General features: G+C 42.1%; 4 protein-coding genes across 14 annotated transcripts; 2 read left to right on the top strand and 2 right to left on the bottom strand.

Moving 5' to 3' along the window:
* Positions 1–3,090: 3,090 nt before the first annotated feature.
* On the bottom strand, positions 3,091–5,959 carry fbxo45 (F-box protein 45). The gene is made up of 3 exons (XM_085172821.1): positions 5,205–5,959; positions 4,207–4,563; positions 3,091–4,105 (listed from the first exon to the last, which is right to left on the bottom strand). Exons 1-3 carry the CDS (start codon positions 5,529–5,531, stop codon positions 3,920–3,922), a joined length of 870 nt encoding a protein of 289 aa, XP_085028947.1. The 5' UTR covers positions 5,532–5,959; the 3' UTR covers positions 3,091–3,919.
* Positions 5,960–6,262: 303 nt separating this feature from the next.
* fam168b (family with sequence similarity 168 member B) lies at positions 6,263–11,224 on the top strand. 4 transcript variants are annotated; one of them, XM_085172825.1, is made up of 8 exons: positions 6,279–6,405; positions 7,287–7,391; positions 8,403–8,494; positions 8,599–8,682; positions 8,988–9,130; positions 9,229–9,427; positions 9,511–9,635; positions 9,719–11,224. In XM_085172825.1, the coding sequence occupies exons 3-7, from the start codon at positions 8,425–8,427 to the stop codon at positions 9,621–9,623; spliced, it is 609 nt and encodes a 202-aa protein (XP_085028951.1). In that variant the 5' UTR covers positions 6,279–6,405; positions 7,287–7,391; positions 8,403–8,424; the 3' UTR covers positions 9,624–9,635; positions 9,719–11,224. The 4 variants fall into 4 exon arrangements, with proteins under 4 accessions (XP_085028948.1, XP_085028951.1, XP_085028950.1 ...); XM_085172824.1 differs by having other exon boundaries at positions 7,287–8,067; positions 8,109–8,494; XM_085172822.1 differs by lacking the exon at positions 7,287–7,391 and having other exon boundaries at positions 6,263–6,405.
* Positions 11,225–11,665: 441 nt separating this feature from the next.
* On the top strand, positions 11,666–18,276 carry rbbp8 (retinoblastoma binding protein 8). Of its 7 annotated transcripts, none has more exons than XM_085172814.1 (19): positions 11,666–11,785; positions 12,272–12,398; positions 12,510–12,552; positions 12,649–12,744; positions 13,065–13,156; positions 13,364–13,436; positions 14,774–14,955; positions 15,040–15,135; positions 15,240–15,301; positions 15,420–15,487; positions 15,594–15,882; positions 15,997–16,162; positions 16,278–16,366; positions 16,683–16,800; positions 16,887–17,024; positions 17,130–17,172; positions 17,275–17,362; positions 17,445–17,586; positions 17,740–18,276. In XM_085172814.1, exons 1-19 carry the CDS (start codon positions 11,783–11,785, stop codon positions 17,835–17,837), a joined length of 2,013 nt encoding a protein of 670 aa, XP_085028940.1. In that variant the 5' UTR covers positions 11,666–11,782; the 3' UTR covers positions 17,838–18,276. The 7 variants fall into 7 exon arrangements, with proteins under 7 accessions (XP_085028940.1, XP_085028939.1, XP_085028938.1 ...); XM_085172813.1 differs by having other exon boundaries at positions 15,225–15,301; positions 16,683–16,791; XM_085172812.1 differs by having other exon boundaries at positions 15,225–15,301; positions 17,133–17,172.
* Positions 17,100–22,134, bottom strand: slc35d4 (solute carrier family 35 member D4). 2 transcript variants are annotated; one of them, XM_085172820.1, is made up of 15 exons: positions 21,836–22,134; positions 21,399–21,445; positions 21,134–21,211; positions 20,958–21,039; positions 20,757–20,834; positions 20,595–20,620; positions 20,455–20,506; positions 20,332–20,380; positions 20,072–20,117; positions 19,907–19,942; positions 19,560–19,594; positions 19,080–19,149; positions 18,711–18,804; positions 18,532–18,596; positions 17,100–18,275 (listed from the first exon to the last, which is right to left on the bottom strand). In XM_085172820.1, the coding sequence occupies exons 1-15, from the start codon at positions 21,905–21,907 to the stop codon at positions 18,212–18,214; spliced, it is 894 nt and encodes a 297-aa protein (XP_085028946.1). In that variant the 5' UTR covers positions 21,908–22,134; the 3' UTR covers positions 17,100–18,211. The 2 variants fall into 2 exon arrangements, with proteins under 2 accessions (XP_085028946.1, XP_085028945.1); XM_085172819.1 differs by having other exon boundaries at positions 20,595–20,623; positions 21,836–22,130.
* Between the last annotated feature and the right edge of the window lie 448 nt (positions 22,135–22,582).

The raw sequence follows: 22,582 nt of genomic DNA, 5'->3' as shown, positions 1-22,582 counted from the left end.
CTTTGCCTTGGCATTACATAGACAGTCAATCATTCAATGAATTCTCTCCTTCACTGCTGAGACGCTGTCCAGCACTGAGAGGCTTTTTCCCTGAGTCACGCTGAGTTGATTTTAGAGCATTGCAAAACAATTTCTGTTGGCACTTTTTGAGATGTAAAATGTATATTTTATTGCAGAGTTGCCTTTAAATAAATACTGACAGAGAGCAGGAAGGCAGAACTCGACATCGCTGTCATGTCAGGTATGTTAGCGATGTGAAAACAGCATTTCACACCTTTACATTTACAAAAAAGAGAAAAGTCAAGCTTGAAATGTTTTGTTTTGGATGAAACTCTCAGAGGAGGTTATGAGCAGTGCATTGTGGTCTTTAAAGATATTTCACTAGCTGGGCCCACGTCCTCATTTTAGGTTTGACAGCGTTTTAGTAGATAAAGGTGAATGCTTGGACATGAATTGAGCTGCGGTTTGGGGAAGGCCTCGAAGGGGACTGGCGACGGCTCCCGGGCCTGGCAGATCCCCATGTACTAAATAGGAATGAAGAAGTTAAAGAATTGAGAACAAGGAGGGAGGGTGGGGCACGTAAACGAGAATGAACAGTTTGCAGAACTGGGGGGAACTTATAGATGACAACCGGAAAGAGTGTGTTTGGAGGCGTGGTCCCGCTCCTGAAATTCCGATACATAATCTCCAAATCCCAACTTTCCCTTGGATATGTTGCTGTTTGTCTAAGGCCTTTTGCATGTTGAAATTTGAAATGTGCATGTTGTTCACTCACTAGCTAGACAGACAAGACCAAAGTGGTGCCTCAAAGTAAACCAACATGTTTAAGACATTACTCACACACTTCTCTTGAGATCCCACCACAGCATTTCAATCAAGTTGAGGTCTGGACGTTTTATTCTTTTGCTGCCATTCTGGTGTAGATTTGCTGCTGTGCTATAAAACATTGTGTTTTTGTCTCATTTTGTTTCATGTTTGACTCTAGAACACTTTGACATCTCGAGGTGTTCATGGTTGACGCAATGACAGCAAAGTGCTCAGGTCCTGTGGGTGCAAAATAAACCCAAATCTTCACTCCTCCACCGCCGTGCTTGACAGTTGGTGTGAGGTGTTTGTGCAGATATGCTGCGTTTAGTTTTCTCCAAATGTGCTGCTGTGCATTAGAGGCAAACTATCTCCACTTTGGTCTTGTCTGTCCAAAGGACACTGTTCCACGGGTCTTGTGGTTTGTTCAGATGCAACGTTGGAAGCCATACTGCTATGTTCTTTTCAGAGAAGAGGCTATTTCCTGGCAACCCTTCCAAAAAGCCATACATGTTCAGTCTTTTTCTAATTGTACTGTCATGAACTTTAACAGTTAACATGCGAGTTGAGTCCTGTAGAGCAGCGGTCCCCAACCCCCGGGCCTTGGACCGGTACCGGTCCATGAGTTGTTTGGTACCGGGCCATGAGAGTTGAGGTTCAGGTGTGAAATGTCTAGTTTTCAGGGTTTTTATCAGTTTTCAGCGTTATTTTGTTATCGTTTTTATCGTTTACTTGGTTTTCCTTGGTCTTTTCACATGTGTTATGAATAAATTTTCTTTTTTTCGGTACCGGTACTAGTTTTATTTTGTTGTATTTATCCGCGACACCTTAAAGGCCGGTTCATGAAAATATTGTCGGGCATAAACCGGTCCGTGGCGCAAAAAAGGTTGGGGACCGCTGCTGTAGAGTCTGAAATCTAGCTCTTATGTTTTTTTGCAGTTTCACTGAGCATTGCATGGTCTGCTCTTTAGGTGAACTGGCTGACAGGTCAACTCCTGGGAAGATTGGACTACACCTAAATAGTCCAGACATGCAAACCACTAAAACGTCTGCTTTTATAGAGCTGCTCATACGTACTGATCACTGATGATCAGCTAAAAGAGTGCATTTGATTAGCATCACCTAGCTAATACTTACCTCCCCGATTCCTGTAGAAGCAGTTAGGATAGTCCTAGTTTTTCACAGGAATGGATATAGCCATGTGAAGTTTTGTGTCCCCACATGATTGTATGTTTTGTTTTTCTTATTTTGCTAATAATTTATTGCATAACTAAGTCATTAATCCTGGTAAAATGTTTTGTATTTATAGTGGTTCATCTTGTATGCTGGATATTGTCTTTGCAGCTTGTACCACATACTAATCAATAATACAGTTGTTATGGTAATTACCTGGCTCTTGTTAAAAAACAGAAGAGCCAAGTTTTTAGATTTGCAACAACACTTTGTGAAATAGTCCAATGGTAATAAAGCAATCAAACTAAATAATTTTAATGTATTGTTGTTTATTGTTAGCAGCTGAGTCTTTTGTATAAAAATCCAAGAAATCTGATAAAAGGATTTCCAGAGCGAACCAGCAGATTTTATTTAAACAGTTACTTTAGCACATTTAATGAAGCCTTGGAAAATTTTACTTTCATCAAAGTATATAGCCCGACATCATTATCACAGTATATTATGATTTCAATAGCAAAACCGCTCAGGTTTAATGTCTGTGATGCAAAGTAACTGGAACAGGGCATGTGCCAAGTTACTGTGGATGATTGATCTATTTTGTTTTTTCGACGAGTCGCTAGATAGAAACTCAAGTTTGGCTTCATATCCCCATGTGTTTCCCTTTTCCCATGTTTTGATACCAGGCTCATCTTCTAAACCATGAATGAAAATCCACTTTTTCTTCAAGCAATATTAGCATAGCTTCTTTAAATATATATATTATTGTATTGTATTGTACTAAAAACCCAGCTGATTCTAAGAGAAATGTTTGTTTTTTAATGGAATAGCCCAGATATGCTAGTCTGTGCATCATAATCATACAGTTCATGGCTGAGCTTGGCAGCATGAGCAGGATCCTCTTGTCCAAGTTCCCTTAAAAAAAAAAAAAAAAAAAAAAAAAAAAAAGGCCAGCAATTATACAGCTCTTTGAGTACTCCGGGAGAGTAGAAAAGCGCTATATAAGAATCAGTCCATTTACCATTACCAGTTGATCAATAGCTGACAGTGTGGTGACGGTCGATCTTTCAGACCACCTGCACTCTGTTCACTTATGCAAACAAACATCAAACCGTCTTTACTGTAGGAGTGGCACCATGTAGACTTTATTTTCAGGCTTTAAAATCACACAGTATCTATAGTACCATAGATAAAACCAGGAAATAAATAAATCGTAATACTACAGTAGCACATTAAAAAGACACATTTCATGTTACAGGTTTAGTTTCCACCGTTACTGAGTAAGTACTTGAAAGGGGGAGATGTTTCAGTGCATACGCAGCACAACAGTGCGCATGCATGGACTGCCACACACGTGCCATGGACGTGGCCCATGTGTCCTTGAGGTTTACCTACGCCAGAATGTTACAATACATCTCACATGTTTCATTTCACTGTAATGCAGTCATTCCACAATGCGTTTGTCCATTAACTCACATGATAACGACTGTGTCACATGTTAAAAATGTTGCGTTAAAGTATTCGCCACTTGGTTTAGAGTAGCTCAGGCCTCCTTCAAGCAGACAAAATCTCAAGTAAATCTTCAGCACGAGTCCAAAATGCGGGACATTAAATTAAGTTTCCCCTGTAAGGTGAATAAAAGAGTTCAGCAGCTAAACTGTAAAAGTGGACTTCTCCACGTAGATACACAAACAGTCCCTGCACATTCCTTTCCCCCTGTTTGTCCAGTTTGAAAAGAAAACCCAAACCTTCGCTTTTTTGGTGAGTCGAAGTAGATTGCAGACAGTTCTCTGTGTGCTTATGGAAATAAGGTTACTGTGTTTGGAAGAAATGTGACCACTTACCCTCCAAAACCTTAAAACACTACAATAGGGAGGGAATCAGCAGTCTGTCTGCACTTGACAGGAGCGTGTATGATTTCAGGGTGGCACAGGCTGATCTGCATCTAGCCATCCAGAGGTTTTCCCAGGTACACCATGGTGACTTCAGTGTTGCCGTATACTGCAGACACAGCAGGGAACAGGCAGGTTTTGGGCAGTCCACGGAAAGCCACTCCAAGAAACTCAAAACCTCTCTCAAAGGCTAACGTCTTGTCATCCATGTCTAGAATCACTCGTATTCTCTCCCCGATCTGTGGACAGGCACGGTCACATCAGGAGTTATAATCATGTTTTCACTTGTACTCTTTACACAATTTCCTTTTAAAATGTCATTTCAAATCTCGACTCCTACCTGATATTTAGGTGCATTGTTACACTGGGGGAAATTCCCGTTGACCTCTCCGTTGTGAAGCAGGTTATTGTCGACCAGGTTCCAGCCCCAGCTCTGGTCATCGCTGCCCAAGAGGGCTACGTAGCCCTGGCACTGCATCTGCGCCCGCTTCGTAGCGATACCTATCACTGCCACGGTGCCCAGGGGGCCCTCCCACCAGATTTCCCAGGCATGTCGCCCTTCCGAAAAGCCGATTTTGCCCCGCGCGCCGTCTGTACTCTGGGCGATAGGGTTGCGGTGCAGAGTGAAGCCGTTCTTCTTCACGTAAACATTGCGGGAGCAGTCGTGGGAGCTCAAAGCATGCTGAAAGGCCTTGAGCTGCACAGGAAGACAATTACAGTTAACAAAATCACAGACACTTGCTGGGAAATCTAAATATTTGTAAGGGGGAAAAAAGTTCTGTGAAGCATGCATACAGAAGAAGAGACATGCTACTCCACTTTCCATCTTGCAGGACGCTCATTGCACCATTCAGAGGTGGAGAACTCAAATATTTTTCATAAGAATGTAGGTCGTGTTTCTAAAAACACTTTGGAACAAATGAATGAGCGTCCTTAGATTGACATTGGACACAGACAAGTTGTTCTCATTCAAACCTTACTTTCATGCCATCAACACTCCTATGAACAGTCTCCATACACAGACTGCTTAAAACAGGTTTTGTTCTATTATGCAACAATAGACTGGAGAGTCAATTCAATATGGACTCCAGTGATAAGCCCAATGGCAACAAAACATCTGCTCTACACCTGCTCAGTGTGATCACCAACTGAAAGACAATAATACAACAAGCAGGATTCAGTTTGATGCCCATTTATGTCTTATATTTCATTGAATACGTTAAAAAGCACTAGATTACGCTGACATTCAGTCATGTTTATGGCTACACTGTCCCTTTTTGTAAAGGCATCACCAAACAGGTAACCCCAGGACAGAGGGATGTGTACTGGTAAACCTACTTTGCCCTTGTAGGTGGGCAGGTTACAAAGGATGTCAGACCGCAGAGCCTCGTCGCCCAGAGTCCGGCTGCAGAGGCTGCGCCACACCTCGCTGTTTTCATCCGCCAGGATATTGTTCCAGTGCCAGCAGACCAGCGAACACCGCATCAGGTCAGTCAGCTCCAGGTAGGAGAAAACATGCTCCAAAACCCTCGCTGGTAGCCTCCCCGCCACCCCTGCGCCTCCTCCGGCTGCAGCCGCATATGGAGAGCCGGTGGAGCTGCAACTGGCTGCCGCTGCTGCGCCCAAGCAGGAGGAGCCTCCTCCCCCACCCGCCGCTCCAGACATTATGCCCCTGCTCTTCACCGACGACGCCAGCTGAGCGAGTAGTTTCACCGTACACCGCAAGACGGTTCCTAATATGAGCTCGGCAGCAACATTTTTTAACCTGTAAAAACCCACACGTAGGTCGCGCTAAAACCACAACAGTATACGGACCCGACTCTTCCCACTTCAATGGCTGAATGGAAACGATGCGTCAAGGTCCTTAAAGGGCACGAAGCACTAATTGTCCCGTTGTCACAGAAACGCGAAAATTATTTCAGAAGAAACAGTGGTCAGTTTAAGAAGTAAACAACGTCTCCCGAGTCCGGAGACGACGAGCTGTTTGATGAAGTGACGGTCGCGCTCGAGTCAAATAAATTTTACCGCCTGCAAGGACCGCAGAGCCGACATAATGAGTTCAAGGAGGGTTGCTACACAGTACTGTTGCAGTGTTGCGATACTGGACGTTACACCGCTGCAACGTCAAAGTGTTGTGATTGTGTCGCAAAAAACACGAACCGTATTAAAAGACGATGCAGTTGTTTACCAATAAAAGGCGTTATCTGACCTGTTACGTCATGTTGGTTGGATTTGATCATTATTTTCAGATCGTGTTTGACGGAAAACTAATGATAATAGTTTAAAAAGAACTACTGGTGTTTTCATTGTTTAACATGAGATTTACACGTTGTTGAAAGAAAACAAAACCGGCATCTTATATAAAGTAGACTATATTATTTTATTTTTTAATTTGTATACCACGTGACACCACGGAAGTGACGCGGGGTGCTCAAAAGAGTTAAGCAAAGCATCTGGGAGCAAAACAGCAGTTAGCTTTATCTCATTTTAACCCACAAGACCGGAGAAGGTGACTAACTGACGGTCAGAGCAGCTAACAGTAAGTTGTTGTGGGTTTTTGTTACCGGGACATAAAGATATGCGTGTTATCTGGTAACGGGACAGGCTGCTCCGCTTGACACAGCTGTCTGGCTGCCTGCCTCCTGTGCTATGCGGCCTGCTTGACGAGCTGTCCCCCATCTGTCTGCTGTCCGGGGACACTCCGGCGGCTTCGCGCGGTCAGACAGGTGATTAGCGGGTCAGCGTGTAAAGCAACGCTCACCTACGGCGCCAAACAGGCTAGGCTAACTGCAGGTGGTGGAGATCGTGAAGCTTGTGAGCTAAGCTAGCCGATGGTAACAAAGCCCCGCTGCGTTCACCTTTCCAAATTCTTCTACTTCAGGTTGCCATCTTAATTTTTGCAGGCGACGTATCGAACGTCATGTTTTGAGAGGGCACATGTTACTGCCGAGGGTTTGTGCTTGGAAGGCGAAAGCAGCCTTTAAGACTTACTGATGAGCAGCACGTATTTAGATTTTAGTCTAAGAAAACCTCCAGGAAAAAAAAAAAAAAAACCAAACAGAAACGCATAGCTCCACACCTCTCGCCCCTGTCGTCCACTGTGTTTGGGTGAAAGAGTATAGTTAAAGTAACACAAATAAAGCCGAATTGCTAAATTATCTTGTTCCTCTTTCTCTCTTTGAAAATTAGAAGTTTTGATTAATTTCAGTTTCCTCTAAAGAGTCAGCCTACCAAATAAACTGGAGTTAAATCTGGATTCATTTCATTAGCGTGACTGTGCTTATAGCAACCCGAGTAAGTGTAATTGTGAATTTATATTTACCAGAGTCCATTCACTTTGAATGAACAACTTGTAACGAGGTGGAAAGGTTTTTTGTGTTTTTGTTTTTCATGCTTACGGTTTTCTTTTTTTTTTTTTAGCTACCGCTAGGTGGAAGCACAGATGCATTAAAATCAACCCAGGGACCGTCATGGGAAGCAAAAGTCAAGGTTTCTTCGGGAAATGCGCTAAGAAAGCTGTAAAATGTAATAACAATAATGATGCATTTTGTTTCAGGCGCCTTTCAAAACACTCAAGGTCACCTTACACACGGTTTAAAGAGATGTTCTGATGCGAGAGAGAGTTAGTGATATGGATATTTGCTGGGAGGGAATTCTAGAGGCCGAGAGCAGAGTCAACTCATGATCGAGACCCCATGGTAGCAGGAAGAGAAGGAGATAGCATCATGTTAACGTGGATTAACATCTCTGAGGAATGTTTATAGCACCTTGTTAAATTTAAGGTTTGACCCGAACAACAGAATGGCATCAACAATGCAAAATGAAAGGTCTAGTTGAGTGTATTAATTTTACAAAAATGTCTTTTACAAACTGCTCAAGAACATTGTACAATGACTAGTTGCGCTCATCTCTCTTTCTGCTTTAGACAGTGCTGCGAGCATTAGGAACCATGTTGACACCATTTTTAAAAATAGTGCAAGCACCTTCCCTGCGTTATGTTTATTATCAAACAGAATATATAGTAATGCCAATACAACTGTAATAGGTGCATGTCAGCACACAATGTCAGAAAATGCTTATTAGTCTAGTCTTCGCTTTTTTGTTACCGTGACCTTGCAAGGTCATATCATGCAGACCGCTCTCAGTCAGCTGTGTCGTTGGGTAAAAGTAGTAGTTTGTGCACATGCGATGACATATAAACGTAATGAAACGTGACGAATGGGAAAGCTACAGAAACAGCAGTCTAATAAATGGAGAGTATGTCAAAGTCTAAGCTCTAAAGAAAGCACACCAAACCAGTTTACATGCTTAAGGTTTCTGAAAGCAGAACTGAAGGTTTTGTTTAAACATTCTGAGGAATCTTTTCACAATCACTGTGCTGTTTTTGGAACAACAGGGTCACAATCGACAGCAGCAGAAAGCTTCATATTCTCATGTCCGTCCTTTCCACAAGAGCTCTGCTGGCACACAGATCAGCAGTTGGTTTCCATGCATGATTGCATCATTCCAACCTGTCTATGCTTCTCTTATTTACAGCATCTGCAAGTAGACAGCCACAATGAACCCAGTATACAGCCCTGCGCCAACAGGGGTCCCCTTTACCAACACTAAGGGTATAGGTTATCCAGGTAACCTGAAGCATAGTGGTTTAAGAAACAAGCATAATTACAAGAAAATATCTCCCAGCATTGAGAATACTATTATATTCTTGTTTTGTTTCTGGTTTTGGCAGCTGGATTTCCTCTAGGATACGCAGCAGCTGCTCCAGTGTACACTCCCAACATCTACGCAGGAGCAAACCCAGGCTTTCCTAACGGTGAGAAGAAAGTAACGCTGAAATCTGCTGGAGTTTATCTGATAGGTCTTGAAACACATCTTCCCGATGCACTTCAAAAGAGTCAAATTGTTCCAGCTTACTTCTTGATTTGAATTAATTATAAACATAACATAATAAAGAATAAAACTTCCAAAGAGACTCTTAATAACCCTAAAAAATGTGTGTGCTTCTCTTCTATGAGGGTCCTGTTTTACTGAGCTGCACAGCCAGTGTTTCTTCCAAGCTTCAGCTATTTTGTCCCAGAACAAACGGCCCTAATATGAGCCGTCTTCCTCCCTCTCCAGGCTATGCTCAAAGTGCTCCCTTCAAAGTGTCCTGCTCTCCCAGCACAGGGACCGTCCCACCGTATTCCTCCTCCCCAAACCCCTACCCAACTGCTGTGTACCCTGTCAGGAGCACCTACCCCCAACAGAACCCCTATGCACAGGTCAGTCCTTGCTGTATGTGTATATATTTAATAACACGCTGCCCATCTTCATCCAGTCTCAGTGCTTGAGCTGTAACGTGTGGTTGTTTGTCCACCAGGCACTAATACCTTCACAACAACAAGGCCCTTACTACACACAGGCTCTGTATGCTCCACCGCCTCATGTCATCCATCACACGACAGTGGTCCAGCCCAATGGGATGCCTGCAGCGATGTATGCCCCGCCTATCCCTCCTCCCCGCAACAACGGTGTCGCCATGGGCATGGTAGCCGGCACCACTATGGCCATGTCAGCTGGTGAGCTGCAGCAGTTTATTGAATCTTACCCAGGATACAGATGTGTTCGATTTGTAGTTTTACCTGTGGCTTTCACTCCTCAGGAACTTTGTTGACAACTCCATCACCAGCGCCCGTCGCTCCCCACCCAGTCACGATGCCCACATATCGGCCTCCTGGCACACCCAGCTACAGCTACGTGCCCCCGCAGTGGTGAAGAGAGAGAAGTATGAGTATGTTTTAAAAGGATCACAAGTTTGGGCAAAGGTGCAGATTAAAGGTTTACGTTTACACCCGGTGTTCTCTCTGCAGGTCCGGAAGATGGTAGATATGCATTCACACTCCAGTGTTTTTCTCTCGTGGTGACGACCTGTCCCGCCCTGGCAGCGTCCGCTACCAATTCTTCTTCTTCTTCTTCCAGCATAATGTGAATTTAAAACCCAACTACATAGAGTCCCATTTGGATAAGCAGGGGGTGACAAATAGGCCCATCCCCACAACCCCTATTAATGGAATAAGGCTGCATTCCATACCCCCCACCCCCCCCCCCCCCCCCCCCCCCCCCCCCCCCCCACCCCTCAGCGCCAGCACCTCTACAAACCTGCTGCATATCTCACATCAAACTGCAAAGCCTCCATGCAAACTCTTTGTGGACTCTCATGCAGGTTTTTATAGCTTAAATTCGTATGTAGTGAAAAAGGAGTTTGGAATAGTTTTTTTTCTCTTTAATTTGGGGGATTAAATATGATGTTGAATGCATGTGTATATATAGATTTACAAAGTAATGCTAGCTCAATTCTCCCTGCTGTGACAGATGCAAATTCAATAAAAGGCACAAATCCAAAGGAACTAAGAAAAAAAAAGAGTAATAATCTGCAATGCTGAATCACCAGTGACTATGTCTTAAATGTGAAAGAAAAAAAAACAGACGAGAAACGTTTATTCATGCAAAAACATACCTGCGCTGTCCATCGCGGGCCAAACTGTACTATTTTTCACCGCTTTGTGTTTAGGTAAGTGGTTTTTATCGTTTTCTTTCAGTGATGCAGTGTTTGCATAATGTCTTACCATTTTTGTATTGTAGGAACAAAAGATGGGACTTTGAGTTTGTGCCTCTGTGACTGGTGGCCATTCCAACACTTTTACTTTTTCTGGCCTGTTAAACTTTCTTTTTTTTCTTTTAAACAAATGGTGTTTCAGTTTCTTTTTCCCCCCCCAAAAGTCTGAAGCTGCTCCTGCTTGGGTGATCTATGATGTATTCACTTATTTTAGCCAGAAGTGTTCTTGGTGGGGAACAAGTATAGGAAGTTATTAGAAATCAATTGCACCCATTTAATAAGAGTGGATGAGCAGGAAGTGTGTGTGCGTGTGTGTGCATGTGTGTGAAAGCGGGACCCGAACGGAAACCATTCTGAATGGTGCCATACAGTGCAACATGCTTAGAATTTTAGACTTACATGTCACTCTAATGAATTTACTCTTAGGCAGATTTGAAGCACTACATCATTAAATCACCGCTCAACGTGGACATGTTAGGGCACCGTAATGATATTAAACTCCATTTGTGAATAGCACTACTGAATGAAGGCACTAATTCCAAACGGTTTGTAAAAGATATTTGACTCTTTCCGACATCGCTCCCTGTCTTACCTCAAGTCTCCAGGCTAAAAATCCACCAATGTCACTGTTTCAGACATGCTTTTCTATGTTGCCTCAGTCACCTCAGTTAAACATGTTTTGTAAATGTTATTTTTGTGACTTTGGTTGCTGTTTTGTATTCTAAAGAAAGACCAAAAATAAAAACAAATATAAGAATAACCTGTGTTGTGCATTTCTTCTCACTGGGTGTGTTGGGGCAGCCAGAAATGATGACAAAATAAAGAAGAACATGAAGCAAAATATATGCTGGACGATTCAAACCGGTTTGAAAGGCAATATTTGGTATGACAATTTTTTTACGACCACATGACATGCCAAATTTTCAGGTAATAGCTTTTTGGGAATTTGTATTTTAAACCTGGAACTCAAAATATAAAGAAACAAGGGCCTACTCAGGACTTTTACACAGTTATGATTATGATATTGTACTGTAGTCCCCACGGCTCTGTTCTATATTATAGATTTTAGACATTTTATTCTTAAAGTTACTCATTGGTAATTGAGGTCAAGTCAAACAACTTTCTGTAACTTAATTTCATAAAACAAAATTTTAAGTATTATCATTATTATTGTTGTTGTTTGGAGAGAAGTAGTAGAGGATGGCGTCAAAGCTTTCCTACCTCAATTGGAAAACGAAGAAGAAGATTTCCCAGCTTGCAGTTCGGCGCGCGAATTTGGATTTTGTTATGGTCAAGCCGTAGCCTGTATGGCTCAAACATGGTACTGTACTGTTAAACGTTACTCTAACCATTTTTCTCTTTGACAGAATATCCTAGTTTTTATTCTTTAGACGTGTCGGTGTAAGTCTGAGTCTGTTTGCGGCTGTTTTCTCGTGAGCTCGTGTCATTAAGTCTAAACTTTGCATTTATTTCTTAATTGTAGTCTAAGTGGTTATTGGGAGAAGAAGCGAAAAGACAGAGGTGAAGTTTTATTAATGCTTGTTCTGAAAGCCAATAAACAATAAGTAGTAAACACGTGAGTGTTGAGGGGGTGAAAGTTATTATTATTATTTAGCTAATTAGCACTACGTTTATGCGCTCGTCTGCGCGCGCCATGTAGCAAAGCTAAAGTAGTCAAACGTTTAACTTCCCGTGCTTACATTGACAAGTGCGAATTAACATTAAGCAACACTAAAATGAGCTGAAAGAATTAATTTATTGTTGTGAAGCAAACGCGGAAACAAACACGGTTGATTTGCGTTGGCAGGAAGCGAGCAGAGAGACGCTTACAGATAGTTTTGGAAACGACAGGAGCAGCGGGACAGCCAAATCAGCTGATCGCTTTCAAGACTTGTGGAGGCAACTTGGAGAGTGTCACCAAAATGCACTTCAGGGTAACTGACAGTTTGATCTCACCACGTTCATGCTGGCTTTCATATCTATAATCTGAAGTTCAGAAGCTAAATGAAAACACATGTCGTCATTGCACTTGTTGCTGTTTCTAGAATTGGAAGCAAAAATAAGCAAGCTGAAAAAGGAACGTTGCCTGTGAGTATGTTGTGTCACTTTGCGTTTAATGAGAAGGACACTTGAGTCTTAGTAAGTTACGTATGAAGGGTAAAGTGATGTGTTTGTTCTCTACAGAGATGCGCAGAGGCTCGAAGTGTTTTACAGTCGAAACCAGCAGCTCAAGGAGCAAAATAAAAACCTGCAGGATACCATGGCTCTCCTGGAGGAAAGGTAAATTACCCAAAGACGAATGCACGTGCACTCCACTGTTATTCCCTTTGTAGCAAATGCTTGTTTGTTTGGAATATATCTGTCTTGTTGAACCTCTGTTACATTTTAACTATAACTTAGGATGGGAGAGCTGCAGTTTGGCACTGATGTGGGATTTCTAATTAACTGGAGCAACATGATACCAAAGACAAGAATAGCCTTTTCTGATTCATTGTATGGATGCTTCAGATTCCCCGCAGACTGAAAGTTAACAAGATTTAATGTGTTGCATTAAAACAGTGTGAAACATAAAGATTGCCAGCTGTGCTTTCCCTTTCCAGGCTTCGAGCAGCAGACTGTGATCGATGCTCCATCTTAGAGGAGAACCTGAAAAACGGTCAGCAGCAGAATCTGCGTCTTATCGAGAAACTAAGTGAGTGTTTTCATTTCAGTGTCCAACAGCCATTAATAGCCTTCTCTGATGTGCATACACATATGCAGATGCAATCTTTCACAACAATAGTATGTTATATAATATGACGAGTAATATACTAGAATAAATGTGGAAAAAACCCTAAAAGATTCTCAGTTTGTTTAAGAACAGAGAAAAACATGTTCTTTGCAAACCTTTGTTCCTCAGAAAATGAAAGAAACCTGCTGGAGGATGAAAACAATAAGCTGCGAGCTGAGCTGCAAAAACTGAAGAGTTCTCGGTAAGCTGTGTTGCATTAATATTTTTGTTCACGAGAAAACGATGAGAAATGTTTTAAAAAGTTAAAGCAATAACTTGAAGTACTTTGAAGTTTATCAGTATCTTGCATCATGGAGGAAGTTTGACTCTTTACAGACTTGCTTCAGTTCATTGAGGTCTGGATTTTGACTGGGCCACTGCACAACACCCCGACTCGTCTGTTTTTCAGCCATTCTGTTGAATGTAGGTTTGCTGCTTTGATTCAGATCATTGTCTTGTTGCATGAGCCAGTTATTGCCAAGCTTTAGGCGTCAGACGGCTGACTTAGAATACTTTGGTATATATGGGAGTTCTTGGATGACTCAGACACATCAAATCATCACCACTCCACCACCGTGCTTTGTGGTGATGTATTTGGGTTTTGCCAAACACATCCCTCTGCATTATACGTACACCTCCTCAGTTTGGTCTCATCTGTTCCAGAGGTCTTGTGGTTTGTTTGTGAGCCTAAGCTGTGCCTTCATGTTCTTTTTAGAGAGAAGCAGCTTTCTCCTGAAAATAAGCCATCCCTGTTCATCGTTTTCTGACTGTGCTGGCATGAACTTTAACATTTACACACTGAGACCCGTAGAGTCTGAGATGTAACCCCTGCTTTCTTATTTTATTGTATTTCTTTTTACAGTTTCTGAGCATTGCACAGTCTACTCATCAAGGTGTCTCTTGACATTGATACATCTGTCTCACAGAGACTGTTCTTCATTTGGTTAGATATTGTGAACGGGTTTTTCTTATCTTAAGTACATGAGCGCAGTGGATGATTGGCTGTCTTCAGTTGTCGTTCATGTGTTTTGGTGTTGCTGAGCCTGGTTTGTGCATTTATTCTTTTTACAAATGCAAGTTTATGCTACTGCTCCGATAGGTTTATTTTGTTTTTATGGCTTCTTCCGTTTGCGCGCAGATTTTAATTCATTCATTTTTTAACCTCATATTAAAAGTTCCAGTGAAAAGATACTTAATAGATTTCAAATATTTAAAATGGGGACTGTGTTATGATTCCTGCAAATAGCTGTAAACAGTGCAATACTTTTGTTAAACCTCTTGAATTAAAACTACTATAGAAATGTGTATCACCTACATTGGTCAGACATTTCAGGAGTGAACAATACATTATCCCAAGCTGCTACTCAGTATTGTTATTTTTATGTGTTTATAAGCTTTTTGGTGCTAACAGCCCCAGTTTCTTCTGTGGCCCCTTGGGAAAATAAATTTCCCTCCTACAGGAGGCTTGTAGGTTCAGTTTCGGTAAGTTTTAAAGTTTCAGTTCCCAGTGAAGCGCTACACGTGTGCTTTTCTTTTCAGGTCTGAATCCAAGGAGGCCTCACCCGCAGAACAGGAGGAGGGCGTTATTCCAGACTCCCCGATCTTGCCCAGCTCACTGCCTGTGGTAAACAGATTGAAGAAACAGAAAAATAACAACCAAATGAAGCGTGTGCGCTATGCAGAGGTGCCTCTACCACAGTCTAACAATTCGCTCTTCAATGGTCAGTCCTCTTTAAAGTAGCTTCCTCTTTCGTCACCTGTCTGAAGACACAAACCAGTTTTCTAATCTAAATTCTTTTTTTAAGAGCTGTACAAAGATCCTAAAGGTGCCACAAAGAATCCTGGAAGAGCAGAAGTGCTCGTCCCTAACACCTGTGAAATGGACGCATCGCAGATCTCAAGTATGACTTCATCCATTATTGGTCTTCCGTAGATGCGATCGTGAGCACCGTAAAGGTGTTGCTGTTAACATGTTTGTTTCCATTTTCACACGATGTGACTGAAGATGAAGAAGAGGCAGCAGTTGCAGAAACTTGTGGCCTTGAACTTATTGAAAAGCAGCAGATGGTGTGTATAAGCAGGATTTGAAACAAATGATGATCTAATAAAAATGTAATGTGATCACGCTTTAATAAAAACGAATCTTAGGTGTGATCAAACAGATTAGCTCTCTTTCTCACCATAGAATCTCAGGAAAGCCCCAAGCCAGCAAAGAAGCTTCGACACTCTCTGGAAGCAGGACGTCCGTTTAAAGTAAGCATTGAGACATCATCTTCTGCTGTGGCAGACACCTCCATGTGGAAAAGAGAAAAAAAAATAACAGTTCGGTGCTACGGTTATACTTGTTTCCCTCTTCAAGGCCTTGCTTCTCGTTCTCTTCATCCACACTGATGCACAGTCCAGACTCAACATCTAAAGGGTCCCCATCTCTTCTCCCACGCATCAAACGGTTTGCAGAAGGTGGCAGTGTTTGCAGGGCAAAACGGGTGAAGGAGGGAAGTCCAGAGGTACAGGAACGCAGTCACCGGGGACTTCAAGAAGATGCAGACAACCAGGAGGAAGGCGAACACCTACAGCGTGAACAGATCAGCCAGACTGCCATATCTGTGAGCAATCCAAGCATCAAGAAGGTGCAACTAGATAGGAAGGCAAGAGAAGGCAGTAACATCATTTTCAAATTTTAACCACGTTTAGTGTCCAGGCTGTTTAATTAAATGTAAGACAGAAATATAGAGTTTCAAGGTGCTTTTTATATCACACAGGTACAGTCAGGACATAATATGAGCACCAGCCAAAAGCCAAGCGCTTCTTGTAGCAGTCCTGCTTTCAAGAAGCCGAAAATGAAGGTTAAACTGGATGCAGACGGGAAGAAAAGAAGTCCTCTGCAGGATGTGAATGCTTCACAAGGCCAGCGTGAAGCTGAAGACGGTGATTTCTCTTCAGCAAAGTCATTTGAAGGACATGCGGATATTTCTGATTGTTGTACAGTTTGAAATGCTCCTCAATAATATTCAGTTAACTTGAATGTGGCTGTGTGTTCCAGCCGATAGGAAGCACACAGTGGAGCCTACATGGAGCGTCGATCCCGCGCTTGCTCTGTCCATGTACGACAGCGAGTGGAAAGGAGACAAGGTATAGTCACGTGATCTGCTCTGCTGAACAACCTTCACCCTCAGCATGCACTATACTGTAAGCTGGCTCGGGGCCTTTGGGCTTGACCATATTAGGAATATCCTCTCTTATTAACATCATCCAGACCTGGGAGTAGAAAAAACTGCCTGAAATGAGTTTTTATCTCACGGGGGCCACTTGTACATATACTGACCTCATTATTTTAAACTGTGTCCCTATTTAATGTGAGCGTTCATCATTTTAACATTATTTAAACTAAATCTATTCTTCTGGACACATCGTTGTAAGAGTCTAACACAGGTTTTGTGTGTTCCAGGAAATGGATGAGCGGCAGCATCATGTGGAGATGGCAGATACAGACTGCACCTGGGTCAGTCACAGCTTACTTCAGCGTCAAAGAGAGAAGGACCGAGACAGAGGAGACAGTGTGTTCGGTGAATATACACAGCAACACTTTTTTCTAAAATATTTAAAATATCTGATTAAAACTGTTAGTAATCTCAACTGTCCTTACTTCAAGGACTCGGTGAAAAAGCAAATGATAGCTTGGATATGATGTTCGACACAACGGCTTACGGGGAGTACAAATCTTGCAACAGGTCACATCTAGACCAGAGCCAGCCCTGTGACGGTGATGATGATGAAGAGGAGGCCATTGGTGAGCTTTTAGATTAAAAGAAAATGTGTGCAATCTAGATCAGTATTTTCAGATATCTATTCGTAAGGTAAACCCTGTTTTGTTTTTTTAAATTCTCCAAATAAGGAGAAGATCCTCCTGAAGACAGTGCATGCCAGTCTAAAGCACGGTAAGAAGCTGATCAACCTTTTCAGGTGTTTACCTGAGGATGGTCATGTTTCCTGGTCAGACATTGTCAGTTTTCCATAACCTAGATCTGTCTCTGGATTAGACACCCAGCGTTTGCACATGTAGCAGTCGTTCGCAAAAAGGATGAGAGAAGAAAACTGAAGGGCACTACCTGCAAGGAATGTGAAATTGTAAGTATTCTGAGTACTTGAGTTTAATAAAACTGACACACTGCTAACACTGATCCTATTTTAAATAATTGTTGACCTGCAGTATTACGCCCATCTGCCAGAGGAGGAAAAACAGAAAAAGCTGTCTGCTTGCTCAAGGCATCGTTTCCTGTACGTTCCTCCATGCACACCTGAAAACTTCTGGGAAGTTGGATTCCCATCAACGCAAACGTGCATTGAGAGAGGTAATTTAACAGTTATGTACTGTAGATTAAAGCAGCAAGGTCAAAACACTTGAACCCATTTCTCAGCAGGACCATTCTTCATCCTGTCATGCTTTTCAGTGCATCAGAGAGGATTGTACTGTCTTTAACACTAAGACGTGTCCTCTGTCGTAGGTTACATCAAAGAAGAGAAGAATCCTGAGGCGCGCTTACGGAGGAGGCAGCCATTAAATGCTCTATTCTCACCGAAGCGAAACAAGGAGGAGAAATAAAAATGTCCATCTGTAAAAGAACTGATGCTGTGAAGAAGATTGCCGTTGTTTCCTTTCTCCCCTTCAATCTTTTTGACTTGTGTTTTGTTTTTTTAAATGTTTTTTGTGCAGATAGTTTGGATGAATAAATAATTGTGTAGCTATGGAGTGTTGGGATTGTCACAGTTCATCTACAAATGACAAATAAGTAATAATATGCAAACCTTTAAATTCTGACCCAGTGCAGTAAGGACAATTTGTACCAAACTTTTATTTGGTCAGGAGATCAGATAATAGACAAAGTTATAAAATTAATGTAGAAAAATAGAATCCGCATCCCCAGTTAATAAAGAAAAAGTCATTTGAGGTGAACTCGTCTAAAGTGCTGAAATTCGTCATGCGTGAGAATCCCTCTCCGAATAGATCAGCAGAGCCTCTCCGACGTGACTGACGACCACACTGCAATCAAAAACAGATCAGGGCTTTCATCAAAAATCCAGCGTCACGAGCTTAACGTGTATTAAACTGGAAAACAAAAAGCATTAAAAGTTGGACATAAACCTGCAACTTTTTAAAACCACAACTGACAAGAATTCACGTACAAATGTTCACAAACATGTTAGAACAAATAAGACAGATGCAGAAATCTGAAGCATGGAAAATGAACATTTGTTTTTGTGCTGAAATGAGCTGGAAACAAAAGTTTGGTACCTACCACAAAAGAGACGAAGCATTAGAGTTCACAGAGAAAATAAATGGAGACAGGAGCATGGCAGTAACCTGACAGGACATAATCCAACAAGTAAATCGCATCAGTTCGACTTTGACGATCAACACGTGTGTGTGATGAACTGTGTGTTACATGAGTTTAACATATCTGAAGAGTTAAGTCACCTTAGATAAAAAGATCCAGACCCCAAAGTGTTCAAAGGACAGTCCGCTTTTTAATTTGACTGTAGCCAACCGCAGCAAAAAGCCAAGCAGAGCGCTGTGAAGTGAGACACACAACCAGTAAGAAGGACACAAACCTTCCTCTGTCCTATTAAACCTTTTACAGAACTGGAACAGAAGTCCTTGTACATAAACACACTAAATATGCCGTTATTTAAAACTTTCTAACAAAGATCTAATTGTTTTATAACCAAGTATAATTAGAACGGACTCTGAAGGCTTCAGTTTGATATGAACTCAAAGGACGACAGCTTGTTTTTACTGCTAACCAACACCGATGCAATCAATATTAGAGAAAACTGATGGTTTCACCTGGCACAGCAGCCGCAGTGAAATGTGTGCGACTGCAGGGATGGGAACTCCAAGGCACCCGTGAGGTCACCTGCACAGGGACAAGAGGCATAAATTTACATACACACATATATATATATGAAAATGAGCTGGAGACAGTGGTAGTAACAGAAAGAGAGGAGGCAGAGCTGGAAGTGGAGGTTGAATATGTTAAACTAGCACAGCAGAGTTATGGCTCAGGTTGAGCGGTTTGGAGAGAAGAGACAGTGGACAAATTGGACAAAGGAGTTTTTAAGGTGGAGATGCCAGGCAGGAGGAAAAGAGGAAGACCTCAGAGGAGATCCATGGATGTAGTGAAAGAGGACATGCAGGGGGGTGATGTGACAGAGGTGGAGGGTCTGCTGTGCTGGCTCCTAAAGAAGTTGAAGAGGAGCTGCAAAATGAGCAATAACAGAAGTTTTTGTGAGAATATTTGCAGAATCTGTGCGAGGTCAGTCGTACCTGTCGGGTGAGCAGCAACAGCCAGCAGCAGCACACTGTTGTTCAAAGGGGGGAAGCTGTAATTAGGCACTGATAATATCTAAATCTGCTTAACGTGAAAGGTTAAAGTTTTGAAATGAATCCGACTGAATAACTTAGACATCACTATCCCGTATATTGACCCTTAACTTTAAGACTTATGAATGGCAGTCGAATAAGGAAACTAAAAAGCTTTTTTGGATCATGTCTAACACATCAACACTTGGGTTTATCACAATTCTTTACACGTAGTTTAAGTAAATTAATACTCTCACGTTAGAAGATTGAAGGTTCAGCCTCAGATCAAACAATTTAGACTTGAATCTTACCTGAACAGGTAGTTAATGCACTGCTGCTCAAGATCACTGCAATCAAATCACAAAAGCAGCGACTTCAGCCTCTGATGTGCAGCAGAGCAAGCTGAAGCTGAGAAACAGCACCGCATGCTAGACTAGGAAGGCGCTCATGTGCGCCCATCAAAGGCTTTCACTCACCTCAGGCTGGCGGACTTGTGGTGAACTTGAAAGACCCTATATGCACCTGCAAAACAGTGTTGTTGTTTCAATTTCTGCTGCTGTTGCAGCCGTTTATTGCCATTAAAAGATTTAAGCCTTAGGGCAAAATCGACTCTCAGCTCAAACACAACATCACCTCAAACCCTCGGCCTTATCAAGGCTCAGACATCTTCATGGTCATTCTTCTCACAGTTAAAAGTGTTTGCTTTTTTAAAATCATATTACGATATTAGACTTACCAACACAGGCGAGATGGCAGACGGCCCACAGGTAACCGCTGTGGTCAACCTGCAAGGCAAGGACACATGCTAACTAACTTGATCTACGGCACCGGCAATAAGGGAGCCAGGACTGTTAATTACCTGAGGGTCACAAAAGGGAAGGTTGATGGCTGAAAGCAGCATGAGGCATAAGCTGGAAGAGAAGGAGGGACGTTTACAGTCAGGCTGTTGAGTGAAATGTGTGAATCTCTTTTTAAAAAAATAATAAAAAACATCCATACCTGATAAATTTCAGCCACTGTGTCTTCTGCTAAAAAACAAAAAGCAGAGAGAGCACACATGCTGATTTTCTGCTATTTGCTTCCAATGAACACGATTAGGAGCAGGAGTGTGAAGCACATGACTGAACAGATCAGTTTACAGCAGGCGGTGAGCGCACTTACCTCTCTGCGGATGACCTTGAAGATCATGTAGCTAAAGGGATGAGAGCAGTTCTGAAGAGTGAAGAAGAAGGGAATGTCCTGCGTGGAGGAGACACACTTATAACAAGATTGTCACAGTAGCAAGAAAAATCAGCACATGAATGCAAAGTGAATGCTGCATTCATGTGCTATTAAGTTATTTTAAGTGAACTGTGCACTTACTAAACGTGATAATGCCCGGGAACCAGCGTAAATGTTCCCCACAAATAGGAGGGAGCCCGGAAGCCAGGACAGAACCGCAGATCTGTAATGCAATATCAGAGCACGTGGATCGTGTGGAAATCTCCCACGCGGCAGTATAATATCAAACCCAGCAGAATGCAGTGCGGTGACAGTACCTGGTGATGCGGTTTATTTCCACCCACCCCAGCTTTCCAGACACTAGAAGCAGGATAGCTCCAATAAATGTCTGCCATCTGGAAATAAGCAGTTTGGTCATGTTAGGGAGAACAAACACGAGGTTATTCAGGTATCGCACAACAGGGTGCATAATTAAACTAATGAATAATTCCTTTTACTTCTTTAGATTTATTGAAATGTATTCTACTCAAAGAAGAGTCACTTCACTAGATACATATTCAATATTTATTTTCAGTTACTCACCCTTGAAATAAGGTTGGATAGGTGAAGTTTAACACTGACAGGACAAACTACAAAAAAGAGAAGACAGTGAACTCATTTCATATGCAGGCAGTGTGGTATTAATCATTTCCCTAGAGATGCTTCATTACTCCCGCCAAAACCCATTGAAAAGTCTGCCAACTAGGTTTGTACAGCTGTCTGTATAAATCTGTACGGGATACAACACGACTCTAACTATGTGATATAATCGAGTTTTCAATTCGGCATAACTGTGGATCCTATTCACACTTCCTGCACTTATTTCTACTCCCTGATACCAAGCGCTAATATTACCATTTACACAGCTGATGTCTGGATGGATTCACCTGGGATTACTCAAAGCATCTCCGCGGAATCTCTAAATCAGTAACCTCCTTTTCAAACTAAAATTTTTGATTCGTATCCTCGCTAGTACCTACCTTGTTCGTGAAATATGACACAACAAAAACAAGGCTAAAAGCGAGGCCGGTGACGTGTCTCCTCCACTGCATGATGGTCTGCAGACACGCTGCGGCTGGGACATGATGAGAAGTACCAACAAAAATAATAAAGCTTTTAAAACAGCGGCTCCTTTTTCAAACTGAAGACCTCTCAGGATCGGAAACTTCCCTCACTGTCCCCACACATGACGCGTCAAGACGCAGGCACACCGAGATCGTCTATGCATGGACAGATCGTTCACTGCGCTGTCTGCGTGTCCCACACACAGCAAGTGTACCACCACATGTACACTGATAAGATACTATTGTTTATTTGTTCGGTCCTTTTTTAATCATTGTAAATTTGTTGCATTTGGATTTGGGATAAATTCTATTTTGTGTGTATCTTACTTTGTCCTTATTTTGCAATCGGTCTGATTGTGGCAGGAAAGACGGTGCATGCTGTACGTTGATTGTTTTGGTTTGAGGGTGTGACCTGGATGATGACAGTCTCTGGTGATGTGCTGTGCTCTTCTTTTTTTTTTTTTTTAGCGGTTTTGTGTAATCCACTAATTTAACTTATAACCAATTTTCAAGTGCATTTGTTTCTTGGTTTTCTGATTCGAATAAAAAAAAAAATCAAAACTCCCACCATTATAGCAGTGAAAGTTAAATTACTCTGTTTGTGGTTAAAATTACAAAATATTTGTACCGACAAAACAAACATATTCAATTGTATTTATAGGG

The sequence above is a fragment of the Neolamprologus multifasciatus genome, chromosome 9, assembly GCF_963576455.1.
Source record: "Neolamprologus multifasciatus chromosome 9, fNeoMul1.2, whole genome shotgun sequence".
NCBI classification, from domain to species: domain Eukaryota; kingdom Metazoa; phylum Chordata; class Actinopteri; order Cichliformes; family Cichlidae; genus Neolamprologus; species Neolamprologus multifasciatus.
The sequence above is the reverse complement of the archived record's forward strand: the minus strand, read 5'-3'. Positions and strand labels throughout refer to the sequence as shown.

Excerpts from the sequence above, each read along its gene's own strand:
- fbxo45 (XM_085172821.1), bottom strand. The coding sequence starts at position 5,531 with ATGTCTGGAGCGGCGGGTGGGGGAGGAGGCTCCTCCTGCTTGGGCGCA. Across the intron at positions 4,564-5,204 it reads TGCCCACCTACAAGGGCAAA|CTCAAGGCCTTTCAGCATGC; the intron begins GTAGGTTTACCA and ends CTTCCTGTGCAG. Across the intron at positions 4,106-4,206 it reads ACAATGCACCTAAATATCAG|ATCGGGGAGAGAATACGAGT; the intron begins GTAGGAGTCGAG and ends GCCTGTCCACAG.
- fam168b (XM_085172822.1), top strand. The coding sequence starts at position 8,425 with ATGAACCCAGTATACAGCCCTGCGCCAACAGGGGTCCCCTTTACCAAC. Across the intron at positions 8,683-8,987 it reads AAACCCAGGCTTTCCTAACG|GCTATGCTCAAAGTGCTCCC; the intron begins GTGAGAAGAAAG and ends CTCCCTCTCCAG. Across the intron at positions 9,428-9,510 it reads CACTATGGCCATGTCAGCTG|GAACTTTGTTGACAACTCCA; the intron begins GTGAGCTGCAGC and ends TTCACTCCTCAG.
- rbbp8 (XM_085172811.1), top strand. Across the intron at positions 15,488-15,593 it reads AAGCAGGACGTCCGTTTAAA|GCCTTGCTTCTCGTTCTCTT; the intron begins GTAAGCATTGAG and ends TCCCTCTTCAAG. Across the intron at positions 17,363-17,444 it reads CCTGCAAGGAATGTGAAATT|TATTACGCCCATCTGCCAGA; the intron begins GTAAGTATTCTG and ends GTTGACCTGCAG.
- slc35d4 (XM_085172819.1), bottom strand. The coding sequence starts at position 21,907 with ATGCAGTGGAGGAGACACGTCACCGGCCTCGCTTTTAGCCTTGTTTTT. Across the intron at positions 21,446-21,835 it reads TGTCATATTTCACGAACAAG|TTTGTCCTGTCAGTGTTAAA; the intron begins GTAGGTACTAGC and ends TCTTTTTTGTAG. Across the intron at positions 20,507-20,594 it reads CAGTGGCTGAAATTTATCAG|CTTATGCCTCATGCTGCTTT; the intron begins GTATGGATGTTT and ends CTTCTCTTCCAG.